The 20292-nt window shown below is 42.1% G+C and overlaps 1 protein-coding gene across 1 annotated transcript in view; it reads right to left on the bottom strand.

Annotated features, from left to right (window-relative positions):
* Positions 1 to 7552: 7552 nt before the first annotated feature.
* Positions 7553 to 20292, bottom strand: part of LOC118790477 (inhibitory synaptic factor 2A-like) — a 32893-nt gene continuing 20153 nt past the window's right edge. The window contains exons 3-4 of the mRNA XM_036547410.1: positions 18974 to 19045; positions 7553 to 7736 (exon numbers count right to left, since the gene is read on the bottom strand). Of these exons, the coding sequence (XP_036403303.1) occupies positions 7553 to 7736; positions 18974 to 19045 (256 nt within the window). The remainder of the gene's footprint in view (positions 7737 to 18973; positions 19046 to 20292) is intronic.

Below are 20292 nucleotides of genomic sequence, written 5' to 3'. Positions count from 1 at the left end.
TAAGAAAAAAGCATGTGCAGAAGTTAAGTCTGAAGAAACTGAAAAAGGCATCAGTCAGGTGTGCAAAAAAAAATAGAGAGGTGAGTTGCTCTGCACTGTTAAGTCTGAAAAGGCCCCATAGCAAGTGTGTGAGGGAGCGAGACACTCCAATCTTTTATAGACCTGCTTCCTGTGGTCACCGTTAAACAAGACAAAAGAAAAGAAAAAAATAACGGCTAAAACGTTTTCAAATTAACACAACTAAAGAGAGATCTCTTTTGAATTTTCATTATAATTGAGTACCTGGTGACTCACGAAGGCTTCGGTGCGTCACCAGGACTGGAGATCTGTAACACTACCCAGCAATGGAAATGTGGGCTTTTGGCTATAGGGATGAGAAGCGGAAATGAGTTCAGTGAAGTTTCTGAAACAGTGGCATGAATTATTGAAGGTATGAATAAAGCTGTCTTTCTGCGGTGTTCATACAGATGGATTCCCTCCCTGCCTGGGCTGCTAATAGAGCCTGATCGGACCCCGGCGGTGCTTTATAGTAAAGGAGGGTCTCCAGGGAGCACTCCTCTTTTTTATCTGCCCCACTCAGGACTCCATAATTCATCAGGGTGGCCTCGGTCTCAGGACTTTGTCCACATAAACGGTCGAGAAAGAGGGCCGGCAATAACAGGCTTAAAAGGCCTTCACAGTAAGTTGGGGGATGCTTCATCCCCCCCCCCCCCCAGACCATAAATGGTACGCAATGTGGCAGTGCATCTCTGCTATAAACCATTTTCACTTATTTTCTGTCAACCAATTTGAGCTGTTTGAATACTGAAATGGCTTTTGTTTTAACTGATATATCAGGAAGATGCAAAGCATTAAATTTTGGTTAAATGGGGCAGTCTGATGTTAAACAATTCAGTTTTTTTCTGATTTCTCTGGGTAAAATAATTCTATTTATCTTTTTGAATATTTGTCTTCAGTCATCCTATTTAATGCCAGGTAAGAGCATCCATAGATGCTCTATTTGAACTATTATCTCTCTCTCTCTCTCTCTCTCTCTCTCTCTCTCTCTCTCTCTCTCTCTCTCTCTCTCTCTCTCTCTCTCTCTCTCTCTCTCTCTCTCTCTCTCTCTCTCTCTCTGCCTGTCTGCCCGGTGACAGTCCTGTGTGCTGAGCCGTGTCCCCCAGGCTGGTCATAGTAGCATGTCCAGATCATTACAGAGATATTATTGAGGACAGCAGACAGAGCAGTCATCTCCGTGGGCCAGGACTCAGAGCTCATCATAAGCGTCTCTCAGTACCAACTCCAAAAATAAAATCTTCGCCACAGCCGGCCGTGGCTCGTTGAATCCTCAATAACTGGGTTTCAAATCCCAAGTGACGGAAAAGCAATCAAAATCTTGTTTATATCTACTTTGTGCGCCCTGCTTTATCTCCTGGCTGCTGTTATCTTTTTTTATTGAAGGGTTGTTTATGTATTTAAGGTCTGCCACCCAATGCAGAGAGCGTTTCTAATGTGATCTCCTTCATGCAATCTAATATATGGATTATCTCCTGCTGTTTTCACATGCACCGGGCTCATTTAATGGGAGTTCGATATCAATTAATGTACTTATCAGTCATTCCATAAATTTACTGTCAGTCTGAAGTCATGCATTTTCATGAGCCTGAGTGAGTGATAGGAACGCCAACATCGGGACTCATAAAGGCCCTGCAGTATGCATGACTGGCCATAATGGTTCATAGATAACTGCTCCCTCATTGTACGGTGGCTTTGAATGGACAGCAATAGGAGAGGGTACAGTTTATCAGAATGTGATCAAGGGTTTGTTCAGACATCACATTTGCAGCTGTTCAGATACGTAGCTGTTGGGTATGAATTACCTGGCAGAGAGGTGGTAAAGATGAGAACCTCGCCAGCACTGCATCAGAATGTGGTCAGTGGAATGTGTGGGTAACTTTCAGAGGCCTGTGTCAAGGTCGAACTCTCATCCACTCACCACAGTTCTTTTTTAATACAGGACCGATCTGTTGTTTTTTATTGATGGTAATAAATAATGATACAAGCAGCAGTGTGGTGTAGTGGTAGGGCGTGGGGCCCCATGCCATCAGAAGTCATGAAACGGACTCAGACATTTTTCTGGCATGAAACCTCCAAGCTAAATGTACTGAGATTCAGGAGAGCAAAGCATGAACCTAGTAAACCAAGAAAACGTATTTCTTGAGCTCTGTCTCTTTCTGCACCACACCTTTACCAGCAGACAGAGGTGTCAGTGTTTGACGTCATCGGTCAACTAGGTGTTGGGTTTATTCCTACAGTGCTGCTGTGGGGTGCAGTGAGTCTCTCACAGCAGCCTGCAGAGTTCAGCCTGGCCTCTTTCCATCCACAGCAGACCTCCTGCAGTCACACACTCAAACACAGGACAGTCACTCAAAAACAGCACAGCTAACTAAACACAGCACAGTCACTCACAGCTAGCATCATGTCATAACCTCTCGCTAATTCACATAGACACTCCCATTTCAGTTCATCTTTCACCCAAACAGTGAAATTATGTTGCCTCCCATTTGACTGCAGGTCCTTCTTCATATCTGATCTGCTTCCCTGAAGAAGTAAAACAGCTTCTACCCTCTCCATCCAATACAATCATGGGTTTTGTTTTTCCTACACCCTGCTTGCGTTTCTGATGTACAATATAAGCATCAACACATATTTTAATGGCCTACAGAAATAGGAGAGGAATATTTCTGCCTGTGTTTTTTTTTTGGCTGTTGTTGTGACAGCCATCGCATGAAGTGCACCTTTTTCAGAGCAGCGCAGTAATGGACTAATGGCTCTGAGCATCAAACACCTCATTCACAAGATGAGGTAGAGCAGAGCAGGGTGTAGTACACCTGTAAGGGGATGCCATTGTTGAGGGAGAGTGGGCCAGCTTGTCTGCACTGTCATACAGGTCACTAATGGGGTCTTTGTGGTGTGCCTTCTGCCTCGCCCCCCCCCCCCCCCCAACAGGTGCGGAGCCTCAGCCCTCTCGGCCTGTCACTCATCCGTCACAGCCAATGACAGGCGGCTCTGAATCCTGAGCGAACCGGGTCGCCGCGTTCCAGACAGGGCGCGGACGCTTCGTGTGACCTGTCAGACCCGCGCCGCGGAGCCGACCGCTCTCTGATTAACGGCGGAATTTTCGGCTCTAATCACACAGCCTCCGTCTCTGCAGGAAGCACACGGCTGTACAGCGTGTACAGATCAAGGGGATGCGTGGGGGTGGGGGGCTCGGTCAGAACAGGGAACGCCATAGACCGGGTCTCCTCTGCACAGCTGATTTCATGCATCAGCCGAGCTCTGTAACCTCTGCTTCAGTTTGGGGCTCCTGCCCTTCATATTGACATCCCCAGTGGGCATTGTGAAACATCTGATTGCTTCTTTAAGTCAATTACCCGGCTGTGCGTGCCGCCTTTGTAGGGAGGACAAGCTGACGGCTTAGCAAAGCCCTGTCTGAGTGGGGGATTGAAAGGGTTGGATTGGGTTAATACACGGCATTATCTAGGGAATGCTCAGTGTGTTACTGGGGTTAAGGACCCAGGGGCCTGAGACGATGTGATATCTGACCCCCAAATGAAGCCTTCATCTCTGCTCTTCTCTGTCTCTCTCTCTCTCTCTCTCTCTCCCACTTTCGTCTCCTCTATCTGTTCCCTCAGCTAAATGCCTGCTACGCATGCAAATATCGGCACCGGATTGCTGTGGATTGTCACTTTAACCTGACAGGGATTCATTTAATGACTTTAATTTCATTTATTCATGTTTATACAGGATCAACTGACTAGAAAACATAAGACTATACATGCATTTAAAAATACTGGGTTTTTGTCCTGCAGAGTGGAAGGTAGAGGTAGACACACAGGTACACACACGCATGAACCTCAGGCCTGGATGTCCATTAATTCACATCCATAACAATGGTTAGCAGTTTCTGTTGATGTGACATGGATATACTGTATGCGAGCCAGCTCTTCAAATTCAGTGCTCTCCATACAAGAATTCAGGCAGCCAGTGCTGCTTTTAAGCACCATGTTAGAAGTAGCCTATTATTATTTAATGAGTGCTAAAGCTGGCCTGATTTTTTTTTTTTAAGGGGCACCCCTGCTCAGTTAAAATTCAGCCCTGTCCCGCCGTGATCTCCCTGTACCAAGCCCTGGTAATAATTCGCTCTTGCAGTATGGACAGAGTGCTGCAGGACTGCGGCGTGGCCGACCTTGCTCCTCCAGGATAAGCCTCAGATTTAGATTCATGCATTAACTTTTTCATCCCCCCCACCCCCCCCTCCTGGCTGCACTGGCGCTGTATGCAGAATTTATATGAGTGATACTCGGTGTTTCACAGAGCAGACGCACAGGCTTGGAAAGCATCCATCTTGCTATAGCAACGTGCCCGGCTGTTTGATACCTTACAGCACATAACCCATTTTCGAGCGTTCACAAGTTAAAATGTACTCTTGGTCTTTGAGTTTTTGTACCAGTAAAATTTCTCTCTTTTTTCCTTGGTTACATTTTCAGGCATCTTGGAAAAGACCTGATGTGAAGTGATAATACTAATAATGCCTGCAATTACCTCATAATTCATACTCTAAATATATATATGTGACATATTTAAAGTGCGTGCTGAAAATGACCACATATAATGCAGAATGCTGTATTATAATACAGCGTGTAATAAGTAATAGATGTATCATATCTGTGGTGTTCAGATAGTTATTTCATAGCTCTGAGCACTACTTCATTCTCCGATGTTATGCCAGTGTACACTCTGAGGATATGGATGAGATTGCAACACGTAGTGAGTGATTCTACCCTCAAACAAGCAGCGGTGGACAGAAGTACAACACCAACAGTGCACAGTGGTGGCCTTCCCTTCTGCATTTAATCCAGTCACATTATGAGAGCTTTGAAGAGACTGGTCAATATTTCCCAGAATGCATCATGGCAGCCAATGACTTGGCAGCTTCAGCACCATCAGCAGCATGACCACATATCCCATGTGCCCGTGTGCCATTGTGAAGAGGGTTTCAAGGCACACTTTTGTGTACTGAATATTTTCGTGTACATACTTTGTTTTTGGCCTTGATCAAACTAGCTAACTGAAAGAAAAAAAAAACAATTTAGTTGAATTTATACAAAAGGACTCCAGATAGTTTCCCCACATTTAATTTTATATCATAAATGCTTTCCTTTTCCTTAAAAACAGTATAAAATACATAGTATTGCACATAATAAATCAATTGCACTTCCTTAAGGTACAGATACACGTCTATGTCTCTCAATATGCTACAGTAGAAATAACTCCATTATAACCCCATCATATAGAATGGTGTGGTCACATATTTTCAGTGGAAATCAATGGGCATGGTGTTTATGTGAGCTGATTTGCAAGTGAAGCAGTGCATTAACTTTTGAGAACGAATACATTTTTGTGCCTTCACTCAGACGCAGTACTGAAAAAAAATGATTTAGCAGGGCAGTTACACTGTACATACCTGGGTAAATACCATGTAACTGCTGTGTAACTTCACACTGTTGCATACCTTTTGGAGTAAGAAAATATTGGGGTTGAATCTGGATTGGGCATACTGTAATTACTTTTTGAAACAGTGGAAAAATTGTGGTGGTGTGATTAGATTCATTTCCAGCTAAGCATCAGTTGTCACCGTGCTTTCTAAAACATTTTGGCACAGGTATCTCTTTTGGGCAGTGTTCTGGCATGATTTGGCATGTGTAGTTAGCAGTTGAGCTGTGATAATCATCACTATAAAACAAATGCAGTAAGCAGTTCTCTTTGAATTGGTAAAGCCCTGTTAGCCACTCTACAATGTGATGTATGCAAAGTCTAGAAACACCCACCAATATTTTTCATTATAGTTCATCTGCGGCCGTTTTACCATGTGATTTTGAGGGGAAGTGGAGCTATTGTGTTCTCAACATACGAACACCAGAATTATTCAATATAAACGTAATAGAGAACTGTAATGACTCCTCTAATCTTTAAATGCTGTACGAAGGAGGATATTGAAGAACCACAAATAGCATCAAAGAATCTTCCAGAGCACTTGAAGCTGCAGGGATCCCAATGAATGGAGTCCTTAGGATAACATCATTTAGTGACACAAGCCCATCTGACCTCCTGTTGTATAATTACTTTGAGGTGCATGTTAGCCAAAAGTCCGCAGAGAGGAAGTTGTTCAAGATGCTAAATCACTCCTTTTCTCTCACAGACAGAATGAGAAATGAAAATGAGTGAAGCAACCCACATTCAGAGTGCTTTCCTGTTGAAAGTGAGCGGGTCAGTTTGCCGTTCTTTTGTCCGTGTGTGAGCTTGGCTTAAGCCTGTCTGCGTGTGAGAGACAAACACGGGTTTGACAAATAAACTTGAACCTTTTCAAGAAGTGTAACAATAAAGCTTCATTTTTAGTTTTATACGTCTTCTCCGCAACCACAAAGCTGATTAAAAAAAGCACTCAGGCCTTGATAAAATAGTGTGCAGTTCACAAATAACCAACTCTTTTAACAGCAGTCAAATAAACCAAAAGAACCTTAATGTGAGATTTAAATGAATATATTTGTCTAATTATGTATACTTTATTATATATTCTTGTTTTTTTAGAAAATTACAATGAGATGCCTAACTTAATAAATATTTATATAAAAATAGCACTTATTATTTTGTATATCACAATCGATAACTGCAAATTGAGAATATGTGGAGCTACTTTGCCATCCCACCACAAGGTCACCTGATTGATCCATCAGAACCGAGATGTACTACCAGGGAAAAGCAGGAAAAGCCACAGTGAGCTTCCTGTTCTCCTGGGCTTCATTTGAATCCTTCTTCTTTTTCTTCCTTCTGTATCACTGCACAGGAGAATAGCGCATGTGTTTTCATGTATGTATATATGCATTTGTGTGTTTGTACGCACAGGCAATTCTCCTGTGCAATACGTACAAAATGTACCCCCAATGGTTCGTGAAGGAAAAGTTGTGCTTTGCCTATATGCTGATATGCTGTTAAAGAGGTCTGTAGAGAAGATCTCGCTCCACACAGTCTCATGTTCTTCCTCTGTCACGGAAAGATCTCTTGTGGAGAAACACAATAAGGTGGTGGGGGGGTTGGGGGGGTGTTAAAAGGATCCTCACGAAAACGAAGGCGTGGCATATGAAAAGAATGTGACGCTAACGTCTGGTGAGCTTATAATCAAAATAAATCTCACTCCATTAGATTTCATTCTTGGGAGAAAAAAAAATGAAAAAGTTAATCCAATTCCTTAATCCAGATTCTCACCCTCCTTGATCTGCAAAAGAAATGGGCCAGGTGTAATTTCATGCCCCACTTCCGGAAATTAGTCACAAGGGTGAATCCTTTTTTTCTTTTTTTTTTGGTAAACACAACGCACTATAGGTTCATCGTTTGCATTGATGACCGAGATAACTGGTATCCGTCTTCTGTCCAAATCCGTTTTCTGTCCAGTCTCTAACAGGATTCAATCAATTCAGTCCGTTAAAAAAAACAGAGGAGCAGAGGCAGGCTTTTATAGAAACCAGAGTTTCCAGCGGGCGTGCTTCTTGGACTCTGTTTTGGATTTGCGTTTGGGGGTAGAGGTGAAGGCCTCCTGGGGGTAAGGCAGAGATGGAAAGGGGAGGTCCTCAGTGGGGCACAGCCGCTTCATTAGCGGCTGCAACTTATCCTCCTGCTGCTTGAAGTCCAGCTCCACGCTGCAACACAGAGAGACACAACCACATGTTACATTGCATTACGCTATCACGTTACACCACATTATCAGTATTTATCCGATGCTCTTATCCAGAGCAGTTTACACAGGTTACAGTGTTTTACATGTTATCCATTTATACAACTAGATATTTACTGAGGCAACTCTGGGTTAAGTATCTTGCTTAAGGGTACAGCGGCACTGCCTCAGCAGGGAATCAAACCAGCAACCTTTTGGTTACCAGCCCTGTTCCATACCACTATGCTACACTGCCGCACACATACCACCACTATGCTACGTGTAAGACCATGCAGTTGGTTTTTCAAAAGCTCTGCCACTTTGTCACACCCTGCCTCTGTCTTTTCCTATTCAAAACCTGTATGCCAAGGTCATCCGCAGCACTCGCAGAGCCAATGAATATCTATAATAGAAATCTGAAAAGAGATTAATATTTAAACTCGATGTGTGACTCACACAAAATGAATATGAGAAGGTAGACAGTCACAGGAACTCAAGCATAATGTTTAGCAAAGTTTGCAAAGTATAAACTCTGCACAAGTTGTCAATAATATTCAGATGCCATGGGTTACAACCTGAATAGGGAAGGGTATTGTCAAAAACCTATTAGTCTTGTCTCCGGACAAGAAAAGTAAAGCTGAAGATCAACCAAAAAAAGCATTAATTTGAAGGACTAATGTGCTTTGTTATGTGCTATAACAAAAAAAGTTCAACAACAAAAAAAAGTTCAACATGTGAAAAAGTTCAACATAATGAGACATCTGATCCTCTGTGAATATGTTACCATAATGCAGTTGGTTTACAGCAAAAAATTTTGCCTGGGTGCTTGTGAGTCATAGTTGCCTCTCTAACAGAATATTATTTGTTCACTTAAAAAATACTTTGAACATTTTCATTTCACCAATTTGCATTGCACTATTTACATATATCAGATTTTCTAACAAGGTGAATTAACATTTTAGGGGTGAAGGGTCATGTGTCTTGGGTTTATGTTTTTGTTGTTTGTTCATATTGTTTTCTCAAAAGAATTTTTAATCCCAAAAGAAGGCTTCCATTCATGTTCTCCCACGCTAAAGCTTCAAATAAAACCCTACAAAAATAGTCATCTAGTGGGCTACATCAGCCCTGTTGAATGTATTGAAAATTGACAATATTCCACTGGAAAGCTTGCAAAATCACATGTTTAATTTGACATGAATTTAAGGCTTGATAATCCAGAGCACACTGGCTGATAACTCCAGATGAAATCAGAGAATATGGAGTAGTCCATAGGCTGGCACACCCCCACCCCCTGCGTTCTGGCCATAATGTTTCTTCCAACCCAAAACTTCCATCACCTTATGCCAGGATACATTTGAAAGTGCAGGTGTTTCAGTGCCATACATACATCCGTGTTTTTATGCCTTTGACCTGACACACAGCAAAGATGTCCTACTAAGCGGTATGATGTGGATATTAAGGTAATGGGCAGTCTCTGAGCTGTTGAGTGATGCTGGACGGCAGGCATTGTCACTTTCTCTCTTTCACCATTATCACCTCAGTAAGGTAATGTCTGGGCTCAGGGCTATAAATCATTTTTGTGAGTCGTTTTCTCCGTCAGCTGTAATCCCTTGGCCACCAGACAGCTGACTCCAGCTTCGCTCAAAGTGAAACACTCAGATTAAAGCCACTGCGCCCCTGCAGAGTGCGGCAGGCTTAATCCCTTAAAACGCTGCCCATTCAGAAGAGGGAAGTCCCAGGACTGGAGAAAGCAGCATCACGGGATGCAAATTATTCACATATACTCTGTCTGTACATTGCTTACCAGCAGCAGCATGTACCCACAGCAAGGCACTGTGACTGAGTTCTTTACAGTGATTTTTAACACGGGCTTCTGTCGGACAGAAATTTGCCTTGCTTTATAATGCTTTATAAAAGCTTAAATCTTTCGGTGTATTGTGGTTCTAAAAAGTGGTTCTAGTTTTTGAAACTTATTGTGTTCATTCACCCTCTCCTCAAATAACGTGACAGCAAATGTGATTGGTAAAATAGTGGTAAACAAAGGATGTTTTGCACTCTGTGTTTTTTTTTTTTTTTTTTTTTAAAAACTTGTGCAAAATAAGAATGCAGAGGTGGAGAGAACCGACAAGCAGAAGTGTAAGGCTCAGGGCAGGATATATCTATTTACACATATCTATCTATCTATTTAGACATATCTATTTACATACATATGTATAACTAACAGGGCATGCTGCAGGCATATCAAAACATACTACAGCTCATTGTGTTCGGTTCCTACTTTTCTGAGTGGGATGCACAGCACTTGGAGAAGATTCCAGTCAGGTCTCACTGCACAGCATGGGCACTAATTAATGGCCTGGCAGAAGCATGCAATTAACGCTGTAATCAAGTGACCCTATTTATGCTGTTACTACTCATTTTTTATTTTGTACACTTTTATTTTTTATCGCCATTCTATTGTTATAATATTCAATATCTGAGGTCCTCATGGAATGCATTGCTGATATGAGAAGTAAATAAAAGCTATGATCATACTGTACTCAGCTCGGCGCGGTCACTGGGAAAAGCCTACGTGTAGCTGTGCCAGGGGCATCTCTTACTCGATCTCGGTAAAGGGTCTGCTGTACTGGGACGTTTAGCTATACAAGCCTTTTTCATTATTGTGCTTGTCCTTTGCTGTTGGCATTCTTCACTGCAGTGCAATTTAATCATGGCTGCAGTGGGTATTAAGGGCTTTGTGAGTTTTTTGGATTGTTTAATCATTACTCTGACGGGACCGAGCTCATGACCAAAATGACCGTTTCCAGGTATTCATGTTAAAGCGATTAAGGTTTGCTTATCAGGGGGAGGGCTGCCCCAGACAGTGCTTGGTCCCACAGTCCTGCTGCACTTCCTGTTAATCTCTCTCTTCCATTGCTTTGAGAACTTGAGAATGCAAACTCAACTGAAAAAAATGAGAGGGATCTCATTACTGCATTTACAAAAAAAATGAATAAACATGAGGTTCAATTCAAACCCATCCTCGCAAAAAAATCCGTTTTTGAATCAAAGTGATTCATGTTACGAGAAGAGCATGTCTGTTTGTTTTTGACATGGGTTATAATATGACAGCAATGAAATCCACTGAAGCGTTCTTATGATTTACAATGCTGGGAACTGCAATATGAATGTTCAAAGCGCCGCCGTTGGTGTTACTATTAAATAAAGCTGACCCAGGTCAAGCTCAATTACATGGTAGGCTGCTTTACGGTATAATAAGCAAGCACACACACACACACACACACACACACACACACACACACACACATACATATAATTTGTTTACACAGTGGCTGTTGGTGGACTTTCTCTCTGAGAAATACAATACTCTTACCCAGGAAAGGCTGTGGACGTTAGGGATTATAGTTAAAAAGCAAAGAAAAAAGGACTGTTTTTGACTACAGTCAGAAATGGGGTCTATACTGATCCAATGAGTCCTGTACTCATTACATTTGTGAATGAGTGATACATAATATAATGCATATGTTTATGGCATAAATATTTTACTATGAAAACTAATAACCGTACAGCTGTGATCATAAAATTATGGTATCTTTTAATACGTTATTCTGTTTTGAGGCATGGCTATCCGGATGGTTTTTCGGTGGTGTTGTATTGTATCTCAGTTGTAAGTTGCTTTGAATAAAAGCATCTGCCAGCTGAATAAATGTAAATGTAAAATGGCCATCCAATGGCTCACCAGCAGAATCATAGACAATGTCATATATATATGTGTATATATATATAGACATCATATATTTCATTTATATATATATATATATGGAGATGAACAATAAATGCCCGAGGCTGTGCTCAGATGGAGTCTATATTTGTTACAGAAATGTAAAATGACATAATTCATTGCTATCAATCATTGTGATGGTGGGTCTGTTTTCAAATTCAGAATTCAAAATTCAAAAATGCATGTTGTAATCAGTAATTGTCTGTTGTACCTATTAAACAGTTGGCAGGTATAGATTATGAGATTAATGCTGCTGCATTCTTTAGTAAGTGATACTCAAATCCATATTCAAACTTAAGCCAATGTTGACTTGACAGTGTTATCCACACTGACAAAAATAGGATAGTTCCCGTGTTCAGATTTGAAATGTATCATTTATAATCATGGATTATACTCACAGTATGTGTTAGTGTGTATATACATACTCTGATCAGTTAATAGATTTTAAGGACAGAAGTCATTTAAGTCCATTCTCCCTACTTTACCGAATGAACTCACATTAAATGGCTGGAAATGCTAGCTTCCACAGATAAATGTTAGCATTGAATTCTTAATAATGAATGGCACCAAAATACGTAACTGTGTACTTAACAGTTACGACTCATTTTTACCATTTCTGCATATGCAACTGTTGGATATTAATTCATAAGTCCAACACAGCAATATCTGGAGGGGAGTTGGAAGTGATCCACTCCGAAGTACCTGCAGTCATTCCTATTCACGTCAATTCCACATTCAATAGAGTCAGGGAACCAGCCTGTCTGTTCCCATTCATCATAGTCATTGCATTAGCCACTGGTCATTAGCTGTTATCTCAGTGGTAATTCGGGTCCCTCAGTTTGTATAGTTTATCATTCTCATTAGTCATATAGAAGAAGAGGATCCGATTACCACCCCCTCCCTATTGGTTCATTACGGCAGTTGTCAACAGTTATCTCCCTCTGAAGCAGATGTTCTGTAGATATAATGTGCAGGGGTCATACATAGCGCCACACGAAGATGATCTCCTGGCGGCTCGGTCAAGCTATAATGCCTCTAACTTCTAGCTTCCCCAGAGCGTTTCCTGCATGTCACATCTCCATCGCTGGCCTTTTGGTCTGCCTCCTGTGTCCTTGTTATCGCCAGCTGTCGTGAAGCGTGTCCCTTAACGCCAGGCGTGCGGCCAGGCTGTGAGTGGGCAGGCCCGGAAAGTGGCGGTCCCCGCCAGGGGAAGAGGTTCAAGCTGAAGAGTCACTTTTGTTTTCGATGAAGCCCTCAGCGTGGCTGGTTCGCAGCTCGAGGATCTGCTCAGATCTGCTGAGATATTTATCTGTGCGATGTGGGGCATCTGTGCCCAGTTGAGTTTGCTTTGGTGTGACCGGCCAGCCCATTAAATAACATTGACAACAAAGGGATGGGCCCTGGTTATATTCCTTTACATACCTCATCCCTTACCTCCTCTGTGTCACACTCAGAACTGATCCTGTCTACAGTGATGTAACAAGACTTCATAAAACCAGCCCAAATTACCTGGACCACAAGGCACATTAGAAATGGTTGTCACAAAAGGAATCATATTCCTTTTCTCTCCATTTTTCTGTTCCTCTCAGTCATTACAAATATATTTATATCAGTGTATTTTTACTGTTCCCATTAAACTGATCATGGAGTGTTTCATCAATAAGACCATCTGTGAATACAAAAGCCCATGTGTCAGAGTGTGTCTGGGCGAAATAATCTGATCAAATGTTTTTATATTTCCAGACAGGAAAAAGGCCTTGCAGTGAATCATTTCGTTTAAACGGGAACATAAATGGAAATTTTGAACCAATAAAAACTGATTCAACCCTGACAGCTCCTGTTTGCATGTGAAACAGCAGGAAATTTGCAGTCCTGGAGCAGCAGGCTTTAACGCAAAGCATATATGAGATGAAGATTGTGATTTGGCTCTTAACAAACCTTCACAATTAGGCAGAATTCTGAAGAGCACAGGAAAAAAAAAACTCTCAAAATGAATTTACTTTAGATGAAAATAGGCCAAGTAAAAAAAAGGTTGTTTTGGCTACAGTAGCTTTTAACGTTAATAAAGCCGGTCACAAGATGGCATTTGGAAGTGACAAGGAACAAATGTACCTACACCTCCTTACTGCACATAAAGAGTTTATGAGGGAATTAATTTTAACCACATCTGCACTTTGTATTTATGTTTTTACATTTTCGCAGAATATTTTTTGGTAGCTCTGCCAAACTCATGACATTTATAAAAATGACCACATTGCAAAAATAAGCACAGAATTTATGCATTGCAAACGGTATTTCAGATTTCACAAGGGGGGGGGGGGGGGGACGACACCTGAAATTTGGGTTTCATCTCACCATATTTAAAAACAGAAATGCATTTTCAGATTTTATTAAATCCTAAAGTGAACTGCAGTCTCTGAGATGAGGTTTATAATGCAAAAGTACGACAACATTTGCTGGATTGGTGTAGGAAGGCAAAGTAGATCACGTGATGTCATATTAAAACACTGCTCTGTTTATGGGGTAAGGCCTCCAACTGACAGCTGCACTGATGCACGCCCAGTCTATCCTGGCCTCATTACAGGCGCTCCTTTGATCACAGCTACCTGAAAAGCTTGGTTGTATTTCTCTAAGGGATTTACAAAATTATGCTAAAATCTTTTTATTATTTCATTCATTTCAAGTGCTAGAAATATGGCAGGAGACTATAACAGTACAATGTTGACATATACCATTGGCTTCAGAAGAAATATTTGAAAAGAGATTGATTTAGATACATTCCATCCTTTTCAGTTGGGCCTCTGTCAAGTCAAGTTGAGGGAAGATTGAAGGAAAAGGGACTTTGTGTGTGTGTGTGTCCTGACTTGATCTCCTGCCGCCAAGCGCAAGGTCAAAAACTGCAAGACTGTAAAACCGATTAGAAAATGAAAAGAAAAAAAAAAATCAGGACTTTTCAACACTTTTCAACAGATGAAACAACAATATGAGAAAACAATTACTGTTCCTGATCTGGACAGTAGGACGCTGCATGGATGTGTATCCTACAGCACAGTCAGTGGCAGCAGCACTCCCATAAACACAGGCTGTTACGCTCAGCAAAATATGGAGAGGTGTTGGAGCTTGACGAATCAGTGTGGGAAGCTGAAATTTACTCAGTTCAAATCATTGTTGTGGAGAACATAGAATGTCAGCAAAGTATTAATACGTATTAAAAAGTTAAAACAGCAATCAATGACTAACAAAAAGATTTATTTAGCTGGCTGGTTGGCTGGTTACCAGTAGCCAAAATTATAAACAAAACAAATAGCTAGCTGGATAACAAGCTTTAGCGTAAACAGTGATGCAGTGGGAGGTAGAAGCCTCCTGACATAAAATGTTTAAAGCACTCAAGTATTTTTCCATTTTTGCTGGTTATATTTTGAGAAGCAATCACAATCTGTCCTCATTAAATGAACAGTCATCTTGCAGGCCAAATACCACTCAGTTCCTTTCAGAAGCATTGAAAATGGGCACAAAAGCGTTCGACCTGGGAACTGAAACACATATAGCCTGCAAAAACCAATATCCAGTGCTGCCTCATTAGAAATCTTGGACACTCTGGGAAGATAATCATCTCCTCTTTGAAAATATTCAAAAGCTCTTTAATGAAAGATTCATTATTCGCCGCGCTGCCAACTTATCATCATCTCTTTGCGAGAGCTGTGACAGGGTTTTCTGTTCTGTGTGTGGTGAGGTATCATGCCCCTCCACCACCGGAGAGGGTATTTATTCCCACGCCGCAAATTCCCTAAGTAAGTCGTCTGCTCGGAGCACCTTTTTGAGCTCATTCTGAAGAGCTGTTCTTTGTTAACCTCTCCTCTCTCCCCGGTGTGCCGAGCGAATGGATGGTCCAGACAGGAGACGGCGGGTTTGCCCCTCTCTCTGTCTGCTGTCTGCAGCCTGGCTCTCATCTGCCCACAGAATATGAACTGACTTTTCCACTTTGTGCCCCCTCAGTTCCACCATTCCCACAGGTATCATCGCTGTATCTATGACAACCAGCTGCCACGCGCAGAGACGAAGGGGTGGGTGGGGGGCGAGCAGTGCTATCTCCTGCCTCACACCAAAATACCTTACACATGCATGTGGGAGATAGCTCAAGAGTCCTCACTTCTTCATTCGAAACAGCACTCCCTCTGTGGCTCTCATATTCCACGCAATGAATCTCAGAGCTCATAAACCTGCCAGTCCGGCTCCGCGTGCCTCCCGCATTCATATGAAAAGGCCCTCGGTTCGGCTCGTGTACAGAACTGGAAGTACCTTCTTTTACCATGGGCCAGGGCTTCTGAGTATGAATTCAAGAATCTCTTTCAACTTCACTGCCTTCCAGACAGTGTATTGTATAAGTTATTGTATGTATTATAAAACAGAATGACACTTAATTTCATGTCTAAATGGATGGTGGGACAGTAACTGTGGAATAGCAGCAGACAAGTTTTCAGGTCTGTGAGCCTACATCAGCGTGCTGTAGGTTAATGCCGTAGTGGCGCCTAGAGTTTTTCCATATACATATAATGCAGAAAAGAAGGAGAGAAGCTGCATATTGCCCAAAGCAGTGTGCCAGACCTTTTAAAGATATCTTCTAGTTTGATCAGCACATTAGACCATGGCCTGCGTGGTATTAGATGATTAGATTACAGGGCTGCCAAATGAACAAAGCACAATATTCATTGTGGCTTAAAGCACTGGTCTTAAAATAAATTGAATTCTTTTTCAGTACCCTTTCATGCCGTGATGGTCATTAATTAGACTGTGGCAAATGTGCTGTATCACATTAGTATTCCCAGATTATAGATCATCGGAAAAGGAAAAAAAAAAACTAATTACATTAATCATTTCTACAAGCTATTTCCCTCCATCCAGATGCCCTTGGTTCTGAAGGGTGTTGCGGTTTTTCACCAGAATAACCAATCCTTTGCCCCACAGTTCCCCTTCAATCCAACCACCAAAACCCATACGGAAGGTCTCTAGCATAAAGCAGAGGAAGAGGGTCAAACTGATTGGTATGTGCTGAATTTGAATGATGGTTGAATGATCTGAAACCTTTAATAAAACTATACTTTGTTCATGAGTGGACGTGATTGGCAAAATTTCCCTCCTGGCTTCGGTGAAACATTTTCTGTTATGATGAAAGTGAATCGAGCTAAATTGGATCATACTTTTCATGATGCTAGCGAGCACCTCCAGCCAGACAGTGAGAATATGACTCAGTATTGAGTGAGACTCTGGATCTGGCGTAGTCCGTGCCACCGTGGTGTGCTGAGGGTAATGTGTTTGTGTGGAAAATCTGCTGTAGTTTTTTCCTTTATGACACCCTTCCCTCGTACCCGTGTGCACGCAGAGGGATTTCTTGAATGCGGATGCACATAATTGGATTTTACCCACAGTGTGAACGAAGCTGCTAAATTTGATTCCGCTTCATCCTAAGAACCCTGCACGCATCGCCCCTGAAAGAGAGATCCTCGTCTTTTGAAAAGGATGTAAAAAAAAAAAGCATGTTTCCATGCCACTCGGTGCAGTTGAAAGGTGCAAACGCCTTTCCCCTTGGGAACAATGCTGCAGAACAGGATATGATTCAAATCTCAAAGCCATCTTAATTCATCCGCGCTAATGCATACTGACAAATGCCTCCACAGTCAAGTATGCCTGTGTGCACCAGTATTGTCTCTAGTTCGCCGCATTGCTCGGTATTGACACTGTGAAGCAAAAATCTAAATGTGTTCACATTGTGTCTTGGTGTGATGATGACTTTGGAATAGAAACAAGACTATTGGCAGCATACTCAGTTTGGAGTTATACTCCAAATATGCGTATGCGAAATATGCGTATCATTCAGAGTTTATTTTTTGCAGCTTTTTCATCTAGATCATGCATCTCTTGGCCTGAAAAGCTGAAACTTTTCTTTGGACGGGGTTAGTTTGATTCAGTATGTCTGATGTCTTTTTTACACAATGGCTGGTGAGAGATCACATTGACACCAGAAAGCTGGAAAGGTCTCTTTTTCACCTCGAGCACAATTTGATGGTTACCTTTCTCTCTCTGCTCAAGTAAGCGATTCACCTCTCTGCTGTACAGCACTGCAGAACTATCTGTAAGAGAGTCCCTGTCGGACCCCTTATCAAGGTTCAGTGGTTGTGGGGAGAAATAAAATGGGACCCACTGCTAATTTCCCCAACCTATACAGTTAAATTAAATGTATCCCAACTTCAAATGACTTGCTGGGGACTGAAAGGATTTTATTGGGCATTTTTTTTTTTTTTTTTTTTAATAAATAGTAGTGTTATGATAGTCTTATGATATTAAAAGCCTGTTGTAATGGCGGGTTTGAATGGGGTTCTATGGAGGCAGGGAATTGAGAATTGTAGGGCTGGGCACACTGATCTCTCCAGATGGGGAATAGTGTTGCAATGAGGGGAGATTTGTTATCAATCCACAAAAATTACAGCCGTAAACTGGGCAGAGCCTGGCTGTAGCATGGTTTTGGCTAAAAAAAAAGGGGTGTGCATGTGCAAATGAGAGTTAAACTGGCTGACCAAGGCTTACACCTGTGGTCATCAATATAGATATCTGGGGAAGCGGCTGGGTCTAGATTGCTCCCTGGGGTTTGCTCTCAGAAGGATAAGTGCTGTAATATTGTGCTTCTCCCGGCTCACAGCATCTGTGATCAGAGGCTTGCCCGCGAGTCGCGCAGAGTCTCCCTTCAAACGCTGACAGAATGCAATCAATTCCCCGCAATCTGACGCTGCCTGTCATTTGTAATCCTTATCTGCTCTCTCTGCGGCGACCTCGCTCTCTCTCCTCCCTGGGTCGGATCACTTCAGTTTTCCGTCATGTTCCTCCCTTCCTCCCTAAAGCCCCACCCGCCCCCCCTGCCCCCCCTGCCCCCCCTGCCTCACTTCCTCCCCAGGCCAGTGCCAAAATCTCCCAACATGCCGAAAGACACATGCCAAAGAAAGCCTTCCACTGTTAAAGGGCTCAAGTGAGGAGGATGTTTCCTTGATCCTCTTAACTGTTACATTACATTACGTTTTGGCATTTAGCAGCCGCTCTCACCTAGAGTGACTTACATAGTTTACAATTATTCACGTTACCCATTTATACAGCTGGATATTGAATTACTGAGGCATTTCTGGGTTAAGCACCTTGCCCAAAGGTACAACAGCAATGCCCTGGCCGGGAATCAAACCGGCAACCTTTTGGTTATGACTCCTGCTCCTTACTGCTATGCTACACTGCCGCCCCCCACAAACTTTTGCGCTGCCACTCCCCATTACCAGAGAGGTGCGCCTGGCTCTCACCCCATGTGCTGCCATGCAACCTATCCCCAGGACAGCCCACCGCCTACAGAAAAAAAACATCACGCACGCAGGTGTATGGTAATCGTAAGAAGACCGTGCACCAACCTGTAAATAATGCATGCGCTGTTTCGACACGTGTCGCAGTTGGCTGTGTCTTGTCCCGTTCGATAGGAGAGCCTGGAAAAGATAAAAGCGCTGAATGAGTAATTACAGGGCCTCGTGGAGCCTCTCCCAGGCTCGTTTCTTTTGTCACTCCTCATTATCCTTTGGGATAAACATTTGCCTGCGTTAAGGTATACGTTAGCATTCCTGCGTGAGCAGACCATGGTGAAGGCAAGTCCCTTCCTCTCTTCACAGGGTTTAACCCAGCCTCCTCTCTCTCTGCTTGGATAATTGAAGTCACATTACCTCTGGCATGCATTTTCCAGTGTCATAGCCCTACTACTTTCTTTTTCAGCTTTTAGAACTGTGATTACTTAGGCATATTTGCTTGGGTCTTATTTGCTGCTGTAAATAAAGTGTGTTTGCTCAGGTGATCCAATATCCTTTATGGTCTCTTTAGAGGCTGGGTGTGTTATTGGTGTATATTTTGTTATGCTTCTGGTATTGACTTGACATTTCAGGTCTAAATTAGCTAAATGTTTTCCTCTGTGCCAGATGGATTTTAGCTCAGCTGAATTGATGTCATGAGAGAAAAAATAATTATAAGCCTCATGTTTTTGGATTCCAATGCTAATCTTTTAATATAGGTATCTGTAAACAGTAATGTTTCTGTCTAAGATGGGTAAGTTGCACAGCGCCTTGGGTTTTTTTTTCCATTCTAGAAACCTGTTTGTCTAGTTACTTAGATGAAAACACTGTCCATCTTTCTATTTGAATGTTTTACCAACTCCCTGCATCCCAGTAAAAGATACATTTTTTTTTGCCAAGATGAAACAGTACAACATGTGATGGCCACAGGAAGAGTCAGGCTCTACGTATTGAGTCAGGACCTCAATTTCAAAGAGGTCTGCTTTTAAAGAGAGGTGTAATGCACTGAAGGGGATGGGATATTACCTACATTATGTCACAGTGACAGACACGTCATTACTGGCTCCATCAAACCGCTTTTAAATGTATGACCTTTATAATTAAAACTGTTAAATGGATGAAATGGTATTGAGCAAAAAAAAAGTTGCTTTTAAATTGAGTCTTAAATCATTTGGAAAATGAAGAGGGTTAACATATTTCTGACCTCATTTGCATTTATTGACCTTGACTTGAATCACAAATTTAACTAGGAAAAAAAAATAACTGTGTGCAATTGCCTAGTCTAGTTGTGTGAGTCCATTTTGATTAATTTTGAGTTTGGCTGAGTGGGATAGCTAGTGCTATTATGTGTGTGTGTGTGTGTGTGAGAGAGAGAGAGAGAGAGAGAGAAAGAG

Source organism: Megalops cyprinoides, chromosome 15 (genome assembly GCF_013368585.1).
Source record: "Megalops cyprinoides isolate fMegCyp1 chromosome 15, fMegCyp1.pri, whole genome shotgun sequence".
NCBI lineage: Eukaryota > Metazoa > Chordata > Actinopteri > Elopiformes > Megalopidae > Megalops > Megalops cyprinoides.
Note: the sequence above shows the minus strand (reverse complement) of the source record. Positions and strands in the feature narration are given on the sequence as shown.